The sequence below is a fragment of the Chiloscyllium plagiosum genome, chromosome 6 (assembly GCF_004010195.1).
Source record: "Chiloscyllium plagiosum isolate BGI_BamShark_2017 chromosome 6, ASM401019v2, whole genome shotgun sequence".
Classification (NCBI taxonomy): domain Eukaryota; kingdom Metazoa; phylum Chordata; class Chondrichthyes; order Orectolobiformes; family Hemiscylliidae; genus Chiloscyllium; species Chiloscyllium plagiosum.
Genome location: NC_057715.1, coordinates 119436691 through 119454019, shown reverse-complemented (window position 1 = coordinate 119454019; position 17329 = coordinate 119436691). Strand labels below are relative to the sequence as shown.

General features: G+C 44.9%; 1 protein-coding gene across 1 annotated transcript in view; it reads left to right on the top strand.

Moving 5' to 3' along the window:
* The window catches only part of LOC122551092 (dynein heavy chain domain-containing protein 1-like), a 221247-nt gene that overhangs the window by 173735 nt on the left and 30183 nt on the right, over positions 1-17329 (top strand). Inside the window, exons 36-38 of the mRNA XM_043692735.1 lie at positions 12980-13954; positions 15919-16093; positions 16674-16838. Of these exons, the coding sequence (XP_043548670.1) occupies positions 12980-13954; positions 15919-16093; positions 16674-16838 (1315 nt within the window). The remainder of the gene's footprint in view (positions 1-12979; positions 13955-15918; positions 16094-16673; positions 16839-17329) is intronic.

Sequence of the window (17329 nt, the reverse complement as noted above, 5' to 3'; positions counted from 1 at the left end):
GATTCAACCTGCATGTTTACCTTTAGAGAATCCTTGACTAGCACTCCCAGATCCCTCTGTACTTTGGCTTTCTGAATTTTCTCACCGTTTAGAAAGTAGTCCATGCTTGTATTCTTTTTTTCCAAAGTGCAAGACCTCGCATTTACTCACATTGAATTCTATCAGCCATTTCCTGGACCACTCCTCCAAACTGTCTAGTTCCTTCTGCAGCCTCCCCACTTCCTCAGTGCTACCTGCCTGTCCACCTAACTTTGTATCGTTGGCAAACTTCGCTAGAATGCCCCCAGTCCCTTCATCCAGATCATTAATATATAATGTGAACAGCTGCGGCCCCAACACTGAACCCTGCGGGACACCGCTTGTCACCGGCTGCCATTCCGAAAAAGAACCTTTTATCCCAACTCTCTGCCTTCTGTCAGACAGCCAATCCTCTACCCTATTGCCTCTACATCTTTTCATAATCTGTTTACATATTTGTTCTTCTATCTCACGCTCACTGTTGGGAGGCCTGTAATACAGCCCCAACAATTAACTGCACCCTTCTTATTTTTCAGCTCCACCCTTAATGCCTCACTACACAAGCCCTCCACAGTGTCCTCCTTTAGCACAGCCGTGATATCATCCCTGACCAGCAATGCAACTGCTCCCCCCCTTTTACTTCCCTCCCTGTCCTGTCTGAAGCGTCTATATCCTGGAACATTTAGTTGCCAATCATGCCCTTCCTTCAATCAAGTCTCTGTGATTGCAATAACGTCATACTCCCAGGCACTGCCTTACACACTATCCTCCTTGCATTAAAGTAGATGCACTTTAGGCCACCAGTTATTTTGTGTTCATCTGGTCTCTGCCTACTCTTCCCCTTATTAATGCTATCTTCATGATTCTTACAGTCTTCAGTTTCCACCTTGCTATCTACTAGTCTTTTCCTCTGGTTCCCAGCCCCCTGCCACATTTGGGAATTTGAGTCATGGAAGAAATGGTCTTTACGGAAAGCGGATAGGGATGGGGAGGGAAATATATCTCTGGTGGTGGGGTCCATTTGGAGGTGGTGGAAGTGGCAGAATATGATACATTGTATGCAAAGGTTGGTGGGGTGGAAGGTAAGGAGTGGGGGGGCGGGGGGGGAGGGGTTCTGTCCTTGTCGCGGTTGGAGGGGTGGGGTTCAAGGGCAGAGGTGCAGGAAGTCAAGGTGATGCGCTGGAGGGCATCGTCAACCATATGGGAGGGGAAATTTCTATCTTAGAAGAAGGAGGCCATCTAGTGTGCTCTGTGGTGGAACTCATCCTCCTGGGAGCAGATGCAGCAGAGGTGGAGGAATTGGGTATAAGTGATAGCATTTTTACAGGAGGCAGGGTGGGACGAGTTGTAGTCCAGGGAGCTGTGGGAGTCAGTGGGTTAGTAGAAGATGTCCATGCCGAGTTGGTCACTGTTGATGGAGATGGAGGGGTCCAGGAAGGGGAGGGAGGTGTCTGAGATAGTCCAGGTGAACTTAAGGTCGGGATGGAATGCGTTGGTGAAGTTGATAAACTGTTCAACCTCCAAGTGGGCGCATGAGGCGGTGCCGATACAGTCATCAATGTAGGGGAGGAAGTGGCGGGGAGTGGTGCCGGTGTAACTACGGAAGATCGACTGTTATATGTAGCCAACAAAGAGACAGGCATAGCTGGGGCCCATGCGGGTGCCCATGGTTACCCTTTTCATCTAGAGGAAGTGAAAGTATTCAAAGGAAATATTTTCGAGGGTGAGAACCAGATCAGCCAAACGAGTGAGAGTGTCGGTGGAAGGGGGACACCAGGAGAGGAAGAAACAGAGGACTTGGATGCCCTCATTATGTCAAATAGAGGTGTATAGGGACTGGATGTCCATGGTGAAGATGAGGCATTGGGGGCCAGAGAAACGGAAGACTTGAAGGAGGTGGAGGGCATGGGTGGTGTCTCGAACATGTGTGGAGAAATTGCTGGACTGGGGCAATAGGACAGTATTGAGGTATGTGGAGATGAGTTCAGGAGCAGGCCGAGACAATGGGTCAGTTGGGGTATTCGGGCTTGTGGATCTTGGGTAGGAGGTAGAAACAGGCGGTGCAGGGTTCCTGAACTATGAGCTTGGAGGCTGTGGGTGGGAGATCCCTGAGGTGATGTGGTTGTGGATAGTCTAGGAGATGTTGGTTTGGTGATGGGAGGTCAGGTCATGGTCAATGGGGCAGTAGGAGGAAGTGTCCGTGAGTTGGCGCCTGGCTTCAGCGTTGTAGAGGTCGGTTGGCCAAACTACCACTGCGCCCCACTTGTCTGCTGGTTTGATGGTGAGATTGGGGTTGGAGCAAAGGGAGTGGAGGGCTGCGTGTCGCAAGGGTGAGAGGTTGGAGTGGATGAGGGGGGTGGACAGATTGAGGTGGGCAGTGTCCCAGTGGCTGTTTGAAATAAAGAGAAATAAAGAAATAAAGTGATGGTCATAGGACAGAACAGAGGTTGGAGCAGATAGGTGGGAAGGAAGATGGACAGGTAGGACAGTTCATGAGGGTAGTGCCAAGTTGGAGGATTGGATCTGGAATAAGATAGGGGGAGGGGAAATGCAGAAAGTGGTGAAATTGACTTTGATTCCGTGTGGTTGAAGGGTCCCAAGACGGAAGATGAGGTGTTCTTCCTCCAGCTGTCAGGTGGCTAGAATTTGGCGATGGAGGAAGCCCAGGACTTGCATGTCCTTGGTGGAGTGGCAGGGGGAGTTGAAGTGTTTGGCCACAGGGGGGTGAGGTTGTTTGGTGCCTGTGTCCCAGGGATGTTCTCTGAAACATTCCACAAGTTGGTGTCCTGTCTCCCCAATGTAAAGGAGACCACATGGAGAGCAACAGACACAGTAGATGACGTGTGGAGGTACAGATAAATCTCTGTTGGACGTGGAAGGATCCTTTGGGGCCTTGGAGGGAGGTGAGGTTGGGGGGGTTTGGGTACAGGTTTTGCACTTTTTGCGGTGGCAGGGGAAGATGCTGGGAGGGGAGAGTGGGTTGTTTGGGGTCGTGGACCAAACAAGGGAGTTGTGGAGGGAATGGTCTCTGAAGAAGGCAGATAGAGGTGGGGAGTGAAATATATCCCTGGTGGTGAGGTCTGTTCTAAATCCTAACAAATCTGAATAAAGATGTTTCTCCTCTTCTCACTCCAAGCTCTCTTGCTGACAATCTTGAAATTAAGATCACTAGTTACTGACATACCAACTTGTGGAAACAGAATAGCCTCCTTTACTCAAAATTGTCCATAATTTTAAAGGTCACCTCTTAATCTTCGAGTCATTGAGGTATGCAACACAGAAACAGGTCCTTCAGCCTAACCCATCCATGCCAACCAAGTGTCCTAAATTGAACTTTACTTGTTTTTAGCCCATATCCCTCTCAATCTTTCTTATTCATATACCTGTCCAAGAGTCTTTTGTAATTGTACCTGCGTCTAACACTTCCTCCGGAAGTTCATTCCTCTGGTATATGTGCCACCCTCTATGTGAAAAAGTTGCCCCACAGTTCTTTTTTTAATCTTTCCCATCTCACCTTAAAATCTTCTCTTCTCCAAGGAGAAGCCCAATCTCTAATCTTTCCTTGAATCTAAAATCCCTCTTTAATGACATCATTCTAATAAATGTCCTGTGCACTGTCTCCAGGTGAAGATAAATGGAAAACCAAAGAATTGGGAAGCCTTTAAAAATGAGTCAATGATAACTAAAAGAGCAATAAGGGGGGAGAGCATGAAATATGAGAGTAAGCTAGCTAATAATATAAGATTGTGCAAGTGTTTTTTAGATATCTAGAAGGTAAGACAGAGGCAAGAGTGGACATTGGACTGCTGGAAAATGGAGCTGGAGAAGTAGTAAGGGAGAACAAAGGAATGGCAATGGAACTGAAATGGCATTTTGAATCCATCGTGATGGTGGAAGACATGAGGAGCATATCAGAACTTGAAGAGAGTTGGGGGAAAGGTGAGTGTAGTGGCCATCACTAAGGAGAAGCTGCTGGGGAACCTAAAAGGTCTGAAGGTGGATATATTATCAGGACAAGATGGATCATATGCCAGAGTTTTGAAGGAGATTGCAGACGAAATTGTGGAAGCATTAGGAGTAATCTTTCAGGAATCATTGGAGTCATGGAGAGTCCCAGAGAACTGGAAAATGGCTAATGTAACTCCCTTGTTTAAGAAGGTAGGGAGGCAGAAGACAGGAAACCATAGGCTCTTTAGCCTGGCCGCGGGCATTGGAAAGATTTTCGAGTCCGTCATTATGAAAGAGATTGCAGAGTACTTGGAGGTTCAATGTAAAATATGGCTGAGCCAGGACATCATCATCAAGGGGAGGTCATGCCGATCAAATCTGTCAGAATTCTTTATGAACAAAGAAGTGGCAGATGGAATACAATGGAAGAACAGATGGGTTTATGCACTTTGGTAGGAAGAATATAGGTATAGGCTATTTTCTAAATGGGGAAAGTCTTTGGAAATCTGAAGCACAAAAGGACCAGTGAATACCAATTCAGGACTTTCTTAAGGTTAACATGCAGTTGGCAGTTAGAAACATAAATACAATGTTAGCATTCATTTCAACAGGGTTAGAATGCAAGAACAGAGTTGTACAAGGTGCTGATCAGAATGCATTTGAAATATTGAGAGCAGATTTAGGTCCGGTATCTATTGAAGAATGTGCTGGCCCAGGAGGGACTCCAGAGGAGATTTACAAGGATGATCCGGGGGATGAAGGTCTTGTCACATGAGGAATGATTGAAGAAGAGAAAATATAAAGGTGGATAAATCTCCAGAACCTGATCAAATGTATCTGACAGGATGTTGTGGGAAGTTAGGGAGGAAATTATGGGACCCCTAGCAGAGATATTTATATTATCCATAACCACAAATGAGCTGCCGGAGGACTGGATGGTAGCTAATGTTGTGCCTTGAGTTAAACAAGGCTGTGAGGAGAAACCTGTGAACTATAGACCTGTGAGCCTGACATTGGTGCTGGGAAAGTTCATACCAAACAGAAAAGGCCCTTCAGCCCATTGAGTCTGCACCGACATAATACCACTAATAGTGCGCTAATCTCAATTTCCTGCACTTGAGTGTTATGATATTTAAGATGTGGAGGTGCCAGTGTTGGACTAGATGGACAAGGTGAGAAATCACATGACACCAGGTTATGGTCCAACAGGTTTATTTGGAATCAGAAGCTTTTGGAGCGCTGCTCCTTTGCCAGGTGAAGACTTTACTTGATGAAGGAACAGTGCTTTGAAAGCTTGCAAATTCAAATAAACCTGTTGGACCAAAATCTGGTGTCATGTGACTTCTGATGTTATGATATTTGAAGTACTCATCCAAATATGTTTTAAAAGTTGTAACATTTCTAACCTCCACTACCTTCCCAGGCAGTACATTCCAGATTCCCATCAACCATTGAGTGAAAAAATATTTTCTCAATTCCCCTCTGAATCTCTGGACTCTTATTGTAAAACTGCGCCCTCTCATTATTGACCCCTGAACCAGAGGGAACAGCTGCTCTCTATTCACCCTGTCTATACCCCTCATAATCTTATACTCTTCAATCATGTCCCCTTCAGTCTTCTCAACTCAAAAGAAAACAATCCAACTCTATCTAGTCTCTCCTTATAGCTCAATGTTTCCATCCCAGGCATCATCGTGGTGAACCTCCTCTGTAACCCTACCCAGTGCTATCACATCCTTCCTACAGTGAGTTGACCAGAACTTCACAGAGTACTCCAGCTGTGCCTGATTGATGCTCTTTACAAGTTTAACATTACCTCCTTGCTCTTATACTCTATGCCACAACTGATGAAAGCAAATATCCCATATGCCTTCTTAACTGTTCACATGTACTGCAACTTCAGGGATCTAGAAATAATTCTCTAAGTTCCTCTGAGCTACCCAGTGTCCTGCCATTCATTAAATACTCCCACATCTTGTTTCTTCGTCCAAAGTGCATCACCTCGCACTTATCAGGGTTAAATACCATTTTGACCAACTCATCTATATCTTCCTGTAACCTACAATTATCTTCTTTGCCATTAATTGCTACTGATCTTGCTGTCATCTGCAAATTTGCTTAACATTCCCCTCACATTATCATCTATATCATTTATGTATATAACAGACTAATGGTCCCAGCACTGATCCTTGTGGTACACCACTGGACACCAGCCTGCAGTCGTTCAAACAGCTTTCTACCACTACCCTTTGTGTCCTATTACTAAGACAGTTGCTTATCCATCTCGCCAAGTTTCCACAATGCCATGTACTTTAACTTTCTCAATCAGTCTCCCATGTGGGACCTTGTCAATATTTGCTAAAATCCATATATATCAACACAGCTTCCCTCATCCACACACTTGATCATATTTTCAAAACTTTCTACCAAGTTTGTTAAGTATGATCTCCCTCTGACAAAACCATACTGACTATCCCTACTTAACCTATGCTTTCCAAGTAGATATTAATTCGCTCCTTCAGAATTTTCTCCAACAATTACCCTAGCATGATATAAAGCTAACCAGTCTGTAATTTCCTGGTTCATCTCGACCACTCTTCCTAAAAGATGGAACCACGTTTGCCATCCTCCGGTCTTCTGGCATGTCCCCGATGGCCAGAGAGGAAATACTTTCCAAAATGTCCCAGACTCCCCCATTACTATCCCTGGATATGTCCTGTCCCACCGGCAGGACATACTCAGCAGAGGTGGTGGCATGGTGGGATACAGTCAAGATGGAATTGCCCTGGAAGTCCTCAAGATTGACTCCAGACTCCACAAGTCTCATGGCTTCAGGTTAAACATGGGCAAGGAAACCTCCGGCTGATGACCATGTACTGTCCTCCCTCAGCTGATGAATCGGTTCTCCCCATGTTGAACAACACTTTGAGGAAGAACTGAGGATGGCAAGACACAATATGTACTCTGGGTTTTTTAAATTTATTTATGCGATGAGGGCATTGCTGGTAATGCCAGCATTCATTGTCCATCCCTGTTTGCCCAGAGAGTAGTTAAGAGTCAACCACATTGCTGTGGTCTGGAGTCACATGTCGACCAAACCAAGGAAAGATGGCAGTTTCCTTCCCTAAAGGACATTCATGACCCAGATGAGTTTTTCCAACAATCGACAATGGATTCATGGTCACCATTAGATTCTTAATTCCAGATTATCATTGAATTCATATTCCACCATCTGCTGTGGTGGGATTTGAACCCAGGTCCCCAGGACATTAACTGGATCTCTGGTTTAATAGTCCAGTGATAATACCACAAGGCTATTTCTTCCCCCTGGGGGGATTTCAATGTCCACCAGTAAGAGTGGCTCGGCAGCAGCATATTGATCAGACTGGTTGGGTCCTAAAGGACATAGCTTCCAGACTGGGTCTGCAGTAGGTGGTGAGGGAACCAACAAGAGGAAAAAACATATTTAACCTTGTTCTTACCAATCTGTCAGCTGCAGATGTGTCTGTCCATGACAGTATTGATAAGAGTGACCACTGCACAGTCTTTTGAAGATGAAGTCCCATCTTCAATTACAAATAACCTCCATCGTGTTGTGTTGCACTACCACCATGCTAAATGGGAAAGACTTAGAACGGATCTAGCAACTCAAGACTGGGCATCTATGAGGTGTTGTAGGCCAGCAACAGCAGCAGAATTGTAGTCCAGCACAATCTGTAACCTCATGGCCCAGTATATCCCCTATTCACCCATTATCATCAAACCAGGGGACCAACCCTGGTTCAATGGTGAATGCAGGAGGGTATGCCAGGAGCAGCACCAGGAATACCTGAAGATGAGGTGTCAACCTGATAAAGACACCAAACAGGATTACTTGCATGCCAAACAGCATAAGCAGCAAGTGATTGACAGAGCTAAGTAATCCTACAACCAATGGATCAGATCTAAGCTGTATAGTCCTACCACATCCAGTTGGGAATGGTGGTGGATGATTCAACTACTTACTGGAGGAGAAGGCTCCACAAATATCCCCATCCTCAATGATGGAAGACCCTAGCACATCAGTGCAAAAGGTAAGGCTGAAACTTTCACAGCAATCTTCAGCCAGAAATGCCAAGTGGATGATCCATCCTCCAGTGGTTCCCAGTATTACAGATACCAGTCTTCAGCCAATTAGATTCACTCCACGTGATTCACTCCAACTCTCAAGAAACGGTTGGAAACACTGGATGATACTATCAGCCCTGGACAACAGACCTATGCTTCAGAATTTGCTGCTCCCCAAGCCAAGCTGTTCCAGTACAATTACTGGCATCTCACTGACAATGTGGAAAATTGCCCAGGTATGTCCTATGCATAAAAAGCAGAACAAATCCAACCCAGCCAATTACCAACCCATCAGTCTTCTCTCGATCATCAGTAAAGTGATGGTATGTGTCATCAACAGTACTATCAAGCAGCACCTGCTTAGCAATAACCTGCTCAGCGACGCCCAGTTTGGGTTCCACAATGGCCATCCTGACCTCATTATAGCCTTGGTTCAAACTTGGAAAAAAAGAGCTGCATTTCAGAGGGGAGGGGAGAGTGAAAGCCCTTGACATCAAGGCTGCATTCGACCAAGTGTGGCATCAAGGAGCCCCTAGCCAAATTGGAACAATGGGTATCAGGGGCAAACTCTCTGCTGGTTGGAGTCATACCTGGCACACAAGAAGATGGTCATGGTTGTTGGAGGTCAGTCATCTCAACTCCAGGACATCACTGCAGGAGTTCCTCAGGGTAGTGTCCTAGGTCCAACTACCTTCAGCTGCTTCATCAATGACTTTCCCTCCATCATAAAGTCTGAAGTGGGGATGTTCACCGATGATTGTACAATGTTCAGCATCATTCGCGACTCCTCAGATACAGAAGCAGTCCATGTTCAAATTTAACAAGATTTGGACAATAACCAGGCTTGGGCTGACAAGTGGCAAATAACATTTGTGCCATATAAATACCATGCTATGACCATCACCAATAAGAGATAATGTAACCACCAACCCTTGTCATTCAATGTGTGATCATCACTGAATCACCCACTACCAACATCCTGAACTGAATTGGATTCAACACATAAGCACAGTGATTGCAAGACCAGATCAGAGGCTAGGAATACTGCAATGAGTGACTCACCTCCTGACTCCCAAATCTTGTCCACCATCTACAAGGCACAAGTCAGGAGAATGATGGGATACTCCCCATTTGCCTGGATGGGTGCAGCTCCAAGTCAAGAAGCTTGACACCACCAAGGACAAAGCTGCCCGCCTGATTGGCACCACATCCACAAGCATCCACTCCCTCCATCACTGACGCTCAGTAGCAGCAATATGTACTATCTACAAGATGCTCTGCAGAAATTCACCTCAGACATTACCTTCCAAACCCATGACCACTTCCATCTAGAAAGACAATGGCAGCAGATATATGGAACACCACCTCCTGCACGTTCCCCTCCAAACCACTCACCACCCTGGCTTGGAAATATATCGCTATCCCTTCATTGTCGCTGGGTCAAATTCCTGGAATTCCCTCCCTAATGGGATTGTTTGTCAACCCACAGCAGGTGGACTGCAACGGATCAAGAAAGCATCTCACCACCACCTCCTCAGGGGGAGCTAGAGCCCAGGCAGTGATGCCTACATCCCATAAATAAATGAAAACAAAATTTGCCTTGCCTCCCACAGCAGCCTGGCCATCCAGGCCAGGGGATTTCTCTGTTTTTAAGCCTGATATTGCCTCCAATACCTCCCCATTTCCTATATCAAGCTATGCAAGTTCCTCACAGTCCTTTTTCCTGAATTCCGTGCCTATGTTCTCCTTTTCCAGAATGAAGTCCAAAGAGAACTATTCATTCAACTCCCTTCCAATATCCTGCAGCTTCACACACATGTTGCCCCCTTGGTCCTTAATGGACCCTACTCTTTCCCTGGTTAACTTTTTCCCTTTAATATATTTATAATGTAGTTGTTGGAGGTGATTCTTAAACATAGGATTTACATGCATTTGGAAAGGCAAGAAATATTAGGGATTGTCAGCATGGATTTGTATGAGGGAAACCATGTCGCACTAATTTGATAGAGTTTGTTGAGGAAGCAACCAAAAAGATTGCTGAAGGCAGAGGGGTAGACCCTGTCTACATGGACTTTAGTAAAGCCTTTGACAAGGTTCTGCATGGTAGTCCACTTAGTCAGGCTAGATCTTAGGGATTCAGGGCGAGCTTATCAATAAAAAATTGGCTTGATGGTAGGTGACAGAGGGTGGTTTGGAGGGTTGTTTTTCGGACTGGAGGCCTGTGACCAGCAGTGTTCCACAGGGATCAGTACTGGGTCCATTGATGTTTGTGATTTATATAAATGACTTGGATGAGAGGGTAGGTGATATAGTTAGTCAGTTTGCAGATGACACCAAAATTGGTGGTATAGTGGACAATGAAGAAGGTTATCAAAGATTACAAAGAGATCTTGATTAATTGGGTCAATGGGCTGAGGAGTGGCAGATGGAGTTTAATTTGGATAAATGTGAGGTATTGCATTTTGGTAAAATGAACAAGGGCAGGGCCATGCGTGGTGCTGTAGAACATGTCTCATAAAACCTTTAACGTTCTAACAGGACTAAACTGGGTAGATGTAGGAATAATGTTCCTAATGACCAGGGAGTCCAGATCCAGGGATCACTGTTCAAGGGTGTGTGATTGGCCATTTAGGATTGAGATGAGGAGAAATGTCTTCACGTACAGAATGGAGACTCTGAGGAATTCACTCTCTCACAGAAAGTGGCTGATGCCAAGACATTGTATGATTTCAAAAAAGTGTTGGATACAGCACGTGATGCTAAAAGGATTAAAGGATAGCGAGGAAAAGTAGGAGCAGGATATTGAGTTGGATGATCAGGCCTGATTATGATGGATGGTGCAACAGGTTCAAAGTTTATAAAATAATGAGGATACAGTTAGGTTAATGATAGGTGGCTTTTCTCTAGGATGGGGAATTTCAAGGCTGGGGCATTTTTTAAGGTGAGAGGAGAGAGATTTTAAAAAGACATGAGAGGCAATTGTTTTACGCGGAGGGTGGTTCATGTGTGAATTAAACTTTGTGAGGAAATGGTGGATGAAGTACAATAACAACATCTAAACGCATTTAGATAGATATGTGAATAGGAAAGGTTTGGAGGGATATGGGCCAGGATCAGGCAGGTGGGACTGGTTTACTTATTTGGGATTACGTTGGGCATGGACTGGTTGGATCAAAGTGTCTGCTTCCATGCTGTATGACTCTATGACTGAATGTGGTTCTGGAAAAGCACAGCAGGTCAGGCAGCACCACACCAGGAGTGCCTGATGAAGGGCTTTTTCCCAAAATGTTGATTCTCCTGCTCCTCAGATGCTCTCTGACCTGCTGTGCTTTTCCAGCACCATTCTCTCGACTCAAGTCTCCAGTATCTGCAGTCCTCATTTTTCACCTCTATGACTGAATGGCATACTCCTATTCCTAATTCCAACATCTCTCTGCTTATTTTCTGTGACTGAAATCTGAGAACATCCAGGTCTCATTGCACCTCCCTCATTACCAATCTATCACCATTCAGTCAATGATCCACTTTCATGTTTTTGTTCCCAAAGTGAATAACCTCATATTTACCCACATTATACTGCACCTGCTACTCATTTGTCCACTCAGCCTGTCCAAATAATACAGAGCATCTCTGCATCCTCCTCACAGCTCACCGTCCACCCAGCTTTGTGTCATCTGCAAACTTGGAGAGATTACATTTAGTTTTCTCTTCTAACTCCTTAACATATATTGTAAATAGCTGGGTCTAAGTACTCATCCCTGCATATAGCATTCTTCATTGCCTGCCACTCAGAAAATGGCCCATTCATTCATACTCTTTGTTGTATTATTTGGCAAAAGTGTGGCAGCTGCAGAAAACTGTGGAAAATATGAAGTTATTAACTTTGGAAGTTAGCATAAAAATGCAGAATCATGCTAAAATGGACAATGACTGCAGAATTCTGACACATAAAGGGAAATTGTAAGATTATTTTAATGTATTCATGGAATGTGGATGTGACTAGCTGGGCTCAGCATTTATTGCCCATCTCGAGTTGCCCCTTGAGAAGGCGGGGGTGAGCTGCCTTCCTGAACTGCTGCAGTCCATGTGCTGTAGGTTTGCCTACAATTCCTTTGAGTGGGAATTCCAGGATTTTGACCCAGCAACAGTAAAGGAACAGTGATATATTTCCAAGTCAGGATGGTGAGTGATTTGGAAGGAAACTTGCAAGGGGTGGTGTTTCCATATGTCTGCTGCCCTTGTCATTTTAGATGGAAGTGGTTGTGGGTTTGGAAGGTACTGTCTGAGGGTCATTGGTGAATTTCTGCAGTGTATCTTGTAGATGGTATACTCTGCTGCTTCTGGGTGTCAGTGGTGGAGGGAGTGGGTGTTTGTGGATGTGGTGCCAATCAAATGGCTGCTTTGTCCTGGATGGTGTCAAGCTTCTTGAGTGTTGATTGAGCTGCCCCCATCCAGGGGCAAGTGGGGAGTATTCCATCACACTCCTGCCTTGTGTCTTGTAGATGATGGACAAGCTTTGTGGAGTCAGGAGGTGAGTTACTCAATGCAGTATCCTGCCTCTGACTTGCTTCTGTAGTCACAGTATTTGTATGGTGAATCCAGTTGATTTTCTAGTCAATGGGAACCCCCAGCATGTTGATAGTAGGAGATTCAGTGAAGTTAACGCCATTGAATGTCAAAAGACGATGGATGTATTGCGTCTTGTTGGAAATTGTCATTGCCTGGCATTTATCTGGCTTGAATGTTACTTTTGCCACTTGTCAGCCAAGCCTAGATATTGTCCCGATCTTGGTGCATTTGGAAATGAGCTGCTTCAGTTTCTGAGAACTCACAAATAGTACAAATATGTTAATAAGAGGTTGTTTATGTCATTAACACTTTCTCTACTTTGTTTCTGACCCATTAGGAAGAGCTGATGGACAAAGTGATCCAAACTGCTACGAGTCTGCTCAATGACAGGAGTATCCAGACAGCAGCAGTGGAAAGTCAGGATACCAAGGAGCAGATACACGGTTATCTCAAAACCTTGAACCCAAGTAAGAGGACTGCCATTGCAGTGACTGAGGACCCGTATGTCACCATCTCTAACATCGGCTCTGAAATGTACTGGGCATTAATCCAAATCTGTCGACTCAATCCTCTGTATTATTTCTCAAAAACCAGTTTCATAAAAGTGGTGAGGGAAATTCTGTCAAAGCGGAATTTGAAAGTTCGCTCTTTAGGAACTGGAACCTGCACAGACCACTTCATGGACCTGATGTATCACCTCATGTCTGAGCTCTACAAATACTTGCGCTGGTGTCTCTTTGTGCAGCACGCCCGGTTGTACAGGTTCCTTGTAGCTGTTGGCCACATGAAGGTGATGAACACAGTGACCAAGTTAGAGTGGGAGCTCTTTCTGAGGGGGACCCAGGATCTAAAATATGATGTATCAGCCCAGAGTACGTGTGTCCTGAAGCCCAGCTGGGTGAGTCAGGAGACCTGGGACAGTTGCTGCATATTAGAATTGTTACCTGCATTTAAGAACCTAAGAATCTCTCTTGCCAAGAAAGCCAATCAATGGCGAGAATACTTTAGCCTTTCATCAACTGTGATTAGTGCAATTCCTTGCTCCTCATTTGCACATCTTAACACTTTCCAGAGGGCTATCCTGTGGAAATTCTTCCAGCCCCACAAGCTGAGTATGATCATGAATGATGTGGTCAGCTGTGAGCTGGGAGGAACATTGACCAGAGACCTGCGTCCCAACACCACATCTCTCTTTAACTACAGCTGGCAGAATGTTCCAGTCATGTTTCTGCTGCCTGAAGATGGTTCACTGAGTCTCTCCACACACCCACTCTACTGGATTGAACAGATGGCCAGAGAGCACCAGATGCACGTGAGTGTCTTTCACTGACAGACTTGGTCAAGCCATGAACGTTGTTGTCCTCAGCACCATACCAGTTGAGACCAGTGCAGGAGGGGATTGCAGAATCAGATGGTGTCGGGGGGGAGGTTGAGGGGGGTGGGGCTTGTCTCTGGCCATCATGAACCCTCCAGTCGGCTGACCAATCAGCCAGAATCTGTTTGGCCACTGGATCATTCACTCACCTTCCACCCATTAGGTTCAAGGTATTACATTCCAGTCATATTCCATGTTCTTTCCACTGTGCAACATCAAATGATCAGTGTGGCTGGAGAAGGTGGGGTTGAGCTGCCTTCTTGAACCACTGCTGTCCATATGCTGAAGGTAGACCCACAATGCCTTTAGGGAGGGAATTCCAGGATTTTGACCCAATGACACTGAAGGAATAATGGTATATTTTCAAGTCAGAATGGTGAACGGCTTGGAGCAGAACTTTAGAGGAGTGGTATTTCTATGTATCTGGTGCCCCTGGCCTTCCAGATAAAAGTGGTCATGGGTGTGGAAATGCTGTTCAAAGAGCTTTGATGAATTATAAGACCAAAAGATATAGGAGCAGATGTAGACCATTCAGCCCTTCAAGTTTGCTGCACCATTCAATGAGATCCTGCCTGTTCTGATAATCCTCAACTCCATGTTCCTACTTTTTGTCCATAACCTTACAGATTAAAGTCTGCAGATGACACAAAGCTAGGTGGGTGGTTAAACTGCTTCAGTGTGATTTGGGCATGTTAAGTGATGGGCAAATGCATGGCAGATACAATTTAATGTAGCTAAATGTGAGGTTATCCACTTTTGGAGCACAAAACAGGAAGGTAGATTATTATGTGAATGTCAATAAATTAAGAGAGGGGAATATGCAATGAGACCTGGGTGTCCTCATGCATCAGTCACTGAAATTAAGCAGCAGGTACAGCAGGCTGGGTGAAGGCAAGTGGTATTTTGGCCTTCATAGTGAGAGGATTTGAATACAGGAACAAGACTGTCTTGCTGCAATATACAGGGTCATGTGAGACCACATCTGGAATATCATGTGCAGTTTTTCTCTCCTTTTCTGAGGAAGAATGGTCTTGCTTGAAGGTAGTGCAGCAAAGGTTCACCAGACTGATTCCTGGGATGAGGAGTAGATTGAATTATGAAGAGAGGTTGACTCAGTTGGGATTATATTTACTGGAGCTCAGAAGAATGAGGTGGAATCTCATAGAAACCTTTAAAATTCTAACAGGACTAGGCAGGGTGGATACAGGAAGGATGTTCCCAATGACCAGGAGTCCAGAACCAATGGTCACAATCTAAGGATATAGGTGGGCCATTTAAGACTGAGTTGAGGAGTAATGTCTTCAGCCAGAGAGTGGAGAGCCTGTGGGATTTACTGCCACAGAAAGCAGTCCAGACCAAAACATTGTATGATTTCAAGAGCAGTGGATAAAACACTTGGGCTAAAGGGATCAAAGAATATGGAGGAGAAGCAGGAACTGGCTATTGAGTTGGATGATTAGTGATGGCCAGGGTAAATAGTGGAGCAGATTCAAAGGGCTGAATGGTCTACTCCTTCCTCTTCTCTGTCTTTCTAATTAATCAGCTCCTTCTCATGTTGCAGTGCAACAATCAATTGCTGGAGGATGAAAATGTTTAGACAACAGCAACCAAAAGCATCTCTTTGCCTTCCTCTGCTGAAGTCTCTGAAGTGTTGAACTCTTGTCACTCTAATGTAACTCGCACTCAAGAGCAAAGGGTGCACTGTTACAGTGGCCCTTTTCAATGGACACACTGCTGATCCTGGGCTCCAATAGTGGGAGGAGTCAATGTTGAAGGCAGTGATTTGGCTATTGATTCAGGAAGCTGCTTTATCCTGAATGGTGTTGAGCTTTATGAGTGCTGTTGGGGAGTTTACCTAGAGAGACAGGTAACAGTGTTTGACAGACCATTCTGTGTTTCAGAATAAAGTCCATGTCATTTCTTGTGGAGCACATGATGAAGTGGACAAGGTTCGAAATGAGTTGCAGTTGACCATGAGCAAAGGAAGATGGCTGATTCTGAACAATTGTCACCTATTGGAACACTGGGACAGCGAGCTGCTTAACATTCTCCTTCAGCTAACCACTACCTATAAAGGTGAGGCCAACATCCAATCAACAAACCACAAGAGAAAACCTTCCTCCACACTGTCACCAACACTCAAACATACCTAGGACAGGTTTAGTAAAGCTTTGTCTACACTGTCCCCATCAAGGACTCCCAGGTCAGGGACAGCACAGGGTTAGATACAGGGTAAAGCTGCCTCTGCACTGTCCCCCATCAAACACTCCCAAGACAGGGACAGCACGGGGTTAGGTTCAGATTAAAACTCCCACTACACTGTCCCCATCAAATAAATTGTCAATGAACTGATGAATCAATGGATGACAGGATAATGATAGAAAAAGGTCATTCAGACCATCATTGTGCTGGCTCTTTGCCAGAGCAGTTCACCTTATTCCATTCTTTTTTATCTCCATGTAGCTCGGCAAATTTTAACAATCCAAATGCCATTTGAATACCTTGTAGTTGCCTGTCACTCCCACACTCCAGGGCCATGTATCCACACCCTAATCACTCAGGTTTCTCCTCACGTCACTACTGTTGCTTTTTGCTGATTATTTTAAATTGCTGTCCTCTGGTTCTTGATCCAGCCAATGTAACCTCTTCCTTTCAGCCTACCTTCCCACCAAAGGAGCTTCCATTACAGTTTCCAAATATGATGTATGTGATGTTCTTGAAGAGGAGACACTGACAGTTCTAACCAATGCCGGCCTCATCATCCATCGGGATTTCCGCCTGTGGCTCATTTGCAAAAATGATTCTGCTGTCTCCCTGCCAGGTATGTCTCTCACCTCCATCATGTTGTGTGTGCTGTCACATCTCTCAATACCGCTCGTGCTGTCTGTCAAGTGTCCCATGTCACTCATTCATGTACCACTAATTTCAGTTTTCAATCTATGCCACATTGATATTCTCTTCTTTTCTCTTCCTCATTTTGCTTAAGGTCTTGCCTCCATTAAATTACTTAAAAGTTTGGTGCCTCTTAAAATGTGCTGTACCTGAATCCGTCTTCTCCCAATCATGTTCAACAAATTTCATTGTTCACTCACTCTCCATGACACTTTCCCATTTTGTTACTTTTCTTGATCAGCAAACCCTGCCATTCTCCTCCAAACACAAATTTTGAAACAAAATTAACAAATAAACCTTGTGTATCCATAAAGACCAAGTCCTACATCCACACAAAACAGCAGTGGTTAAGTAAGCACCGAACATAGAATATAAGTTCCAGGGCATGGGTGCAGTTCTGAAAGAGTTAATGTTGTAGTT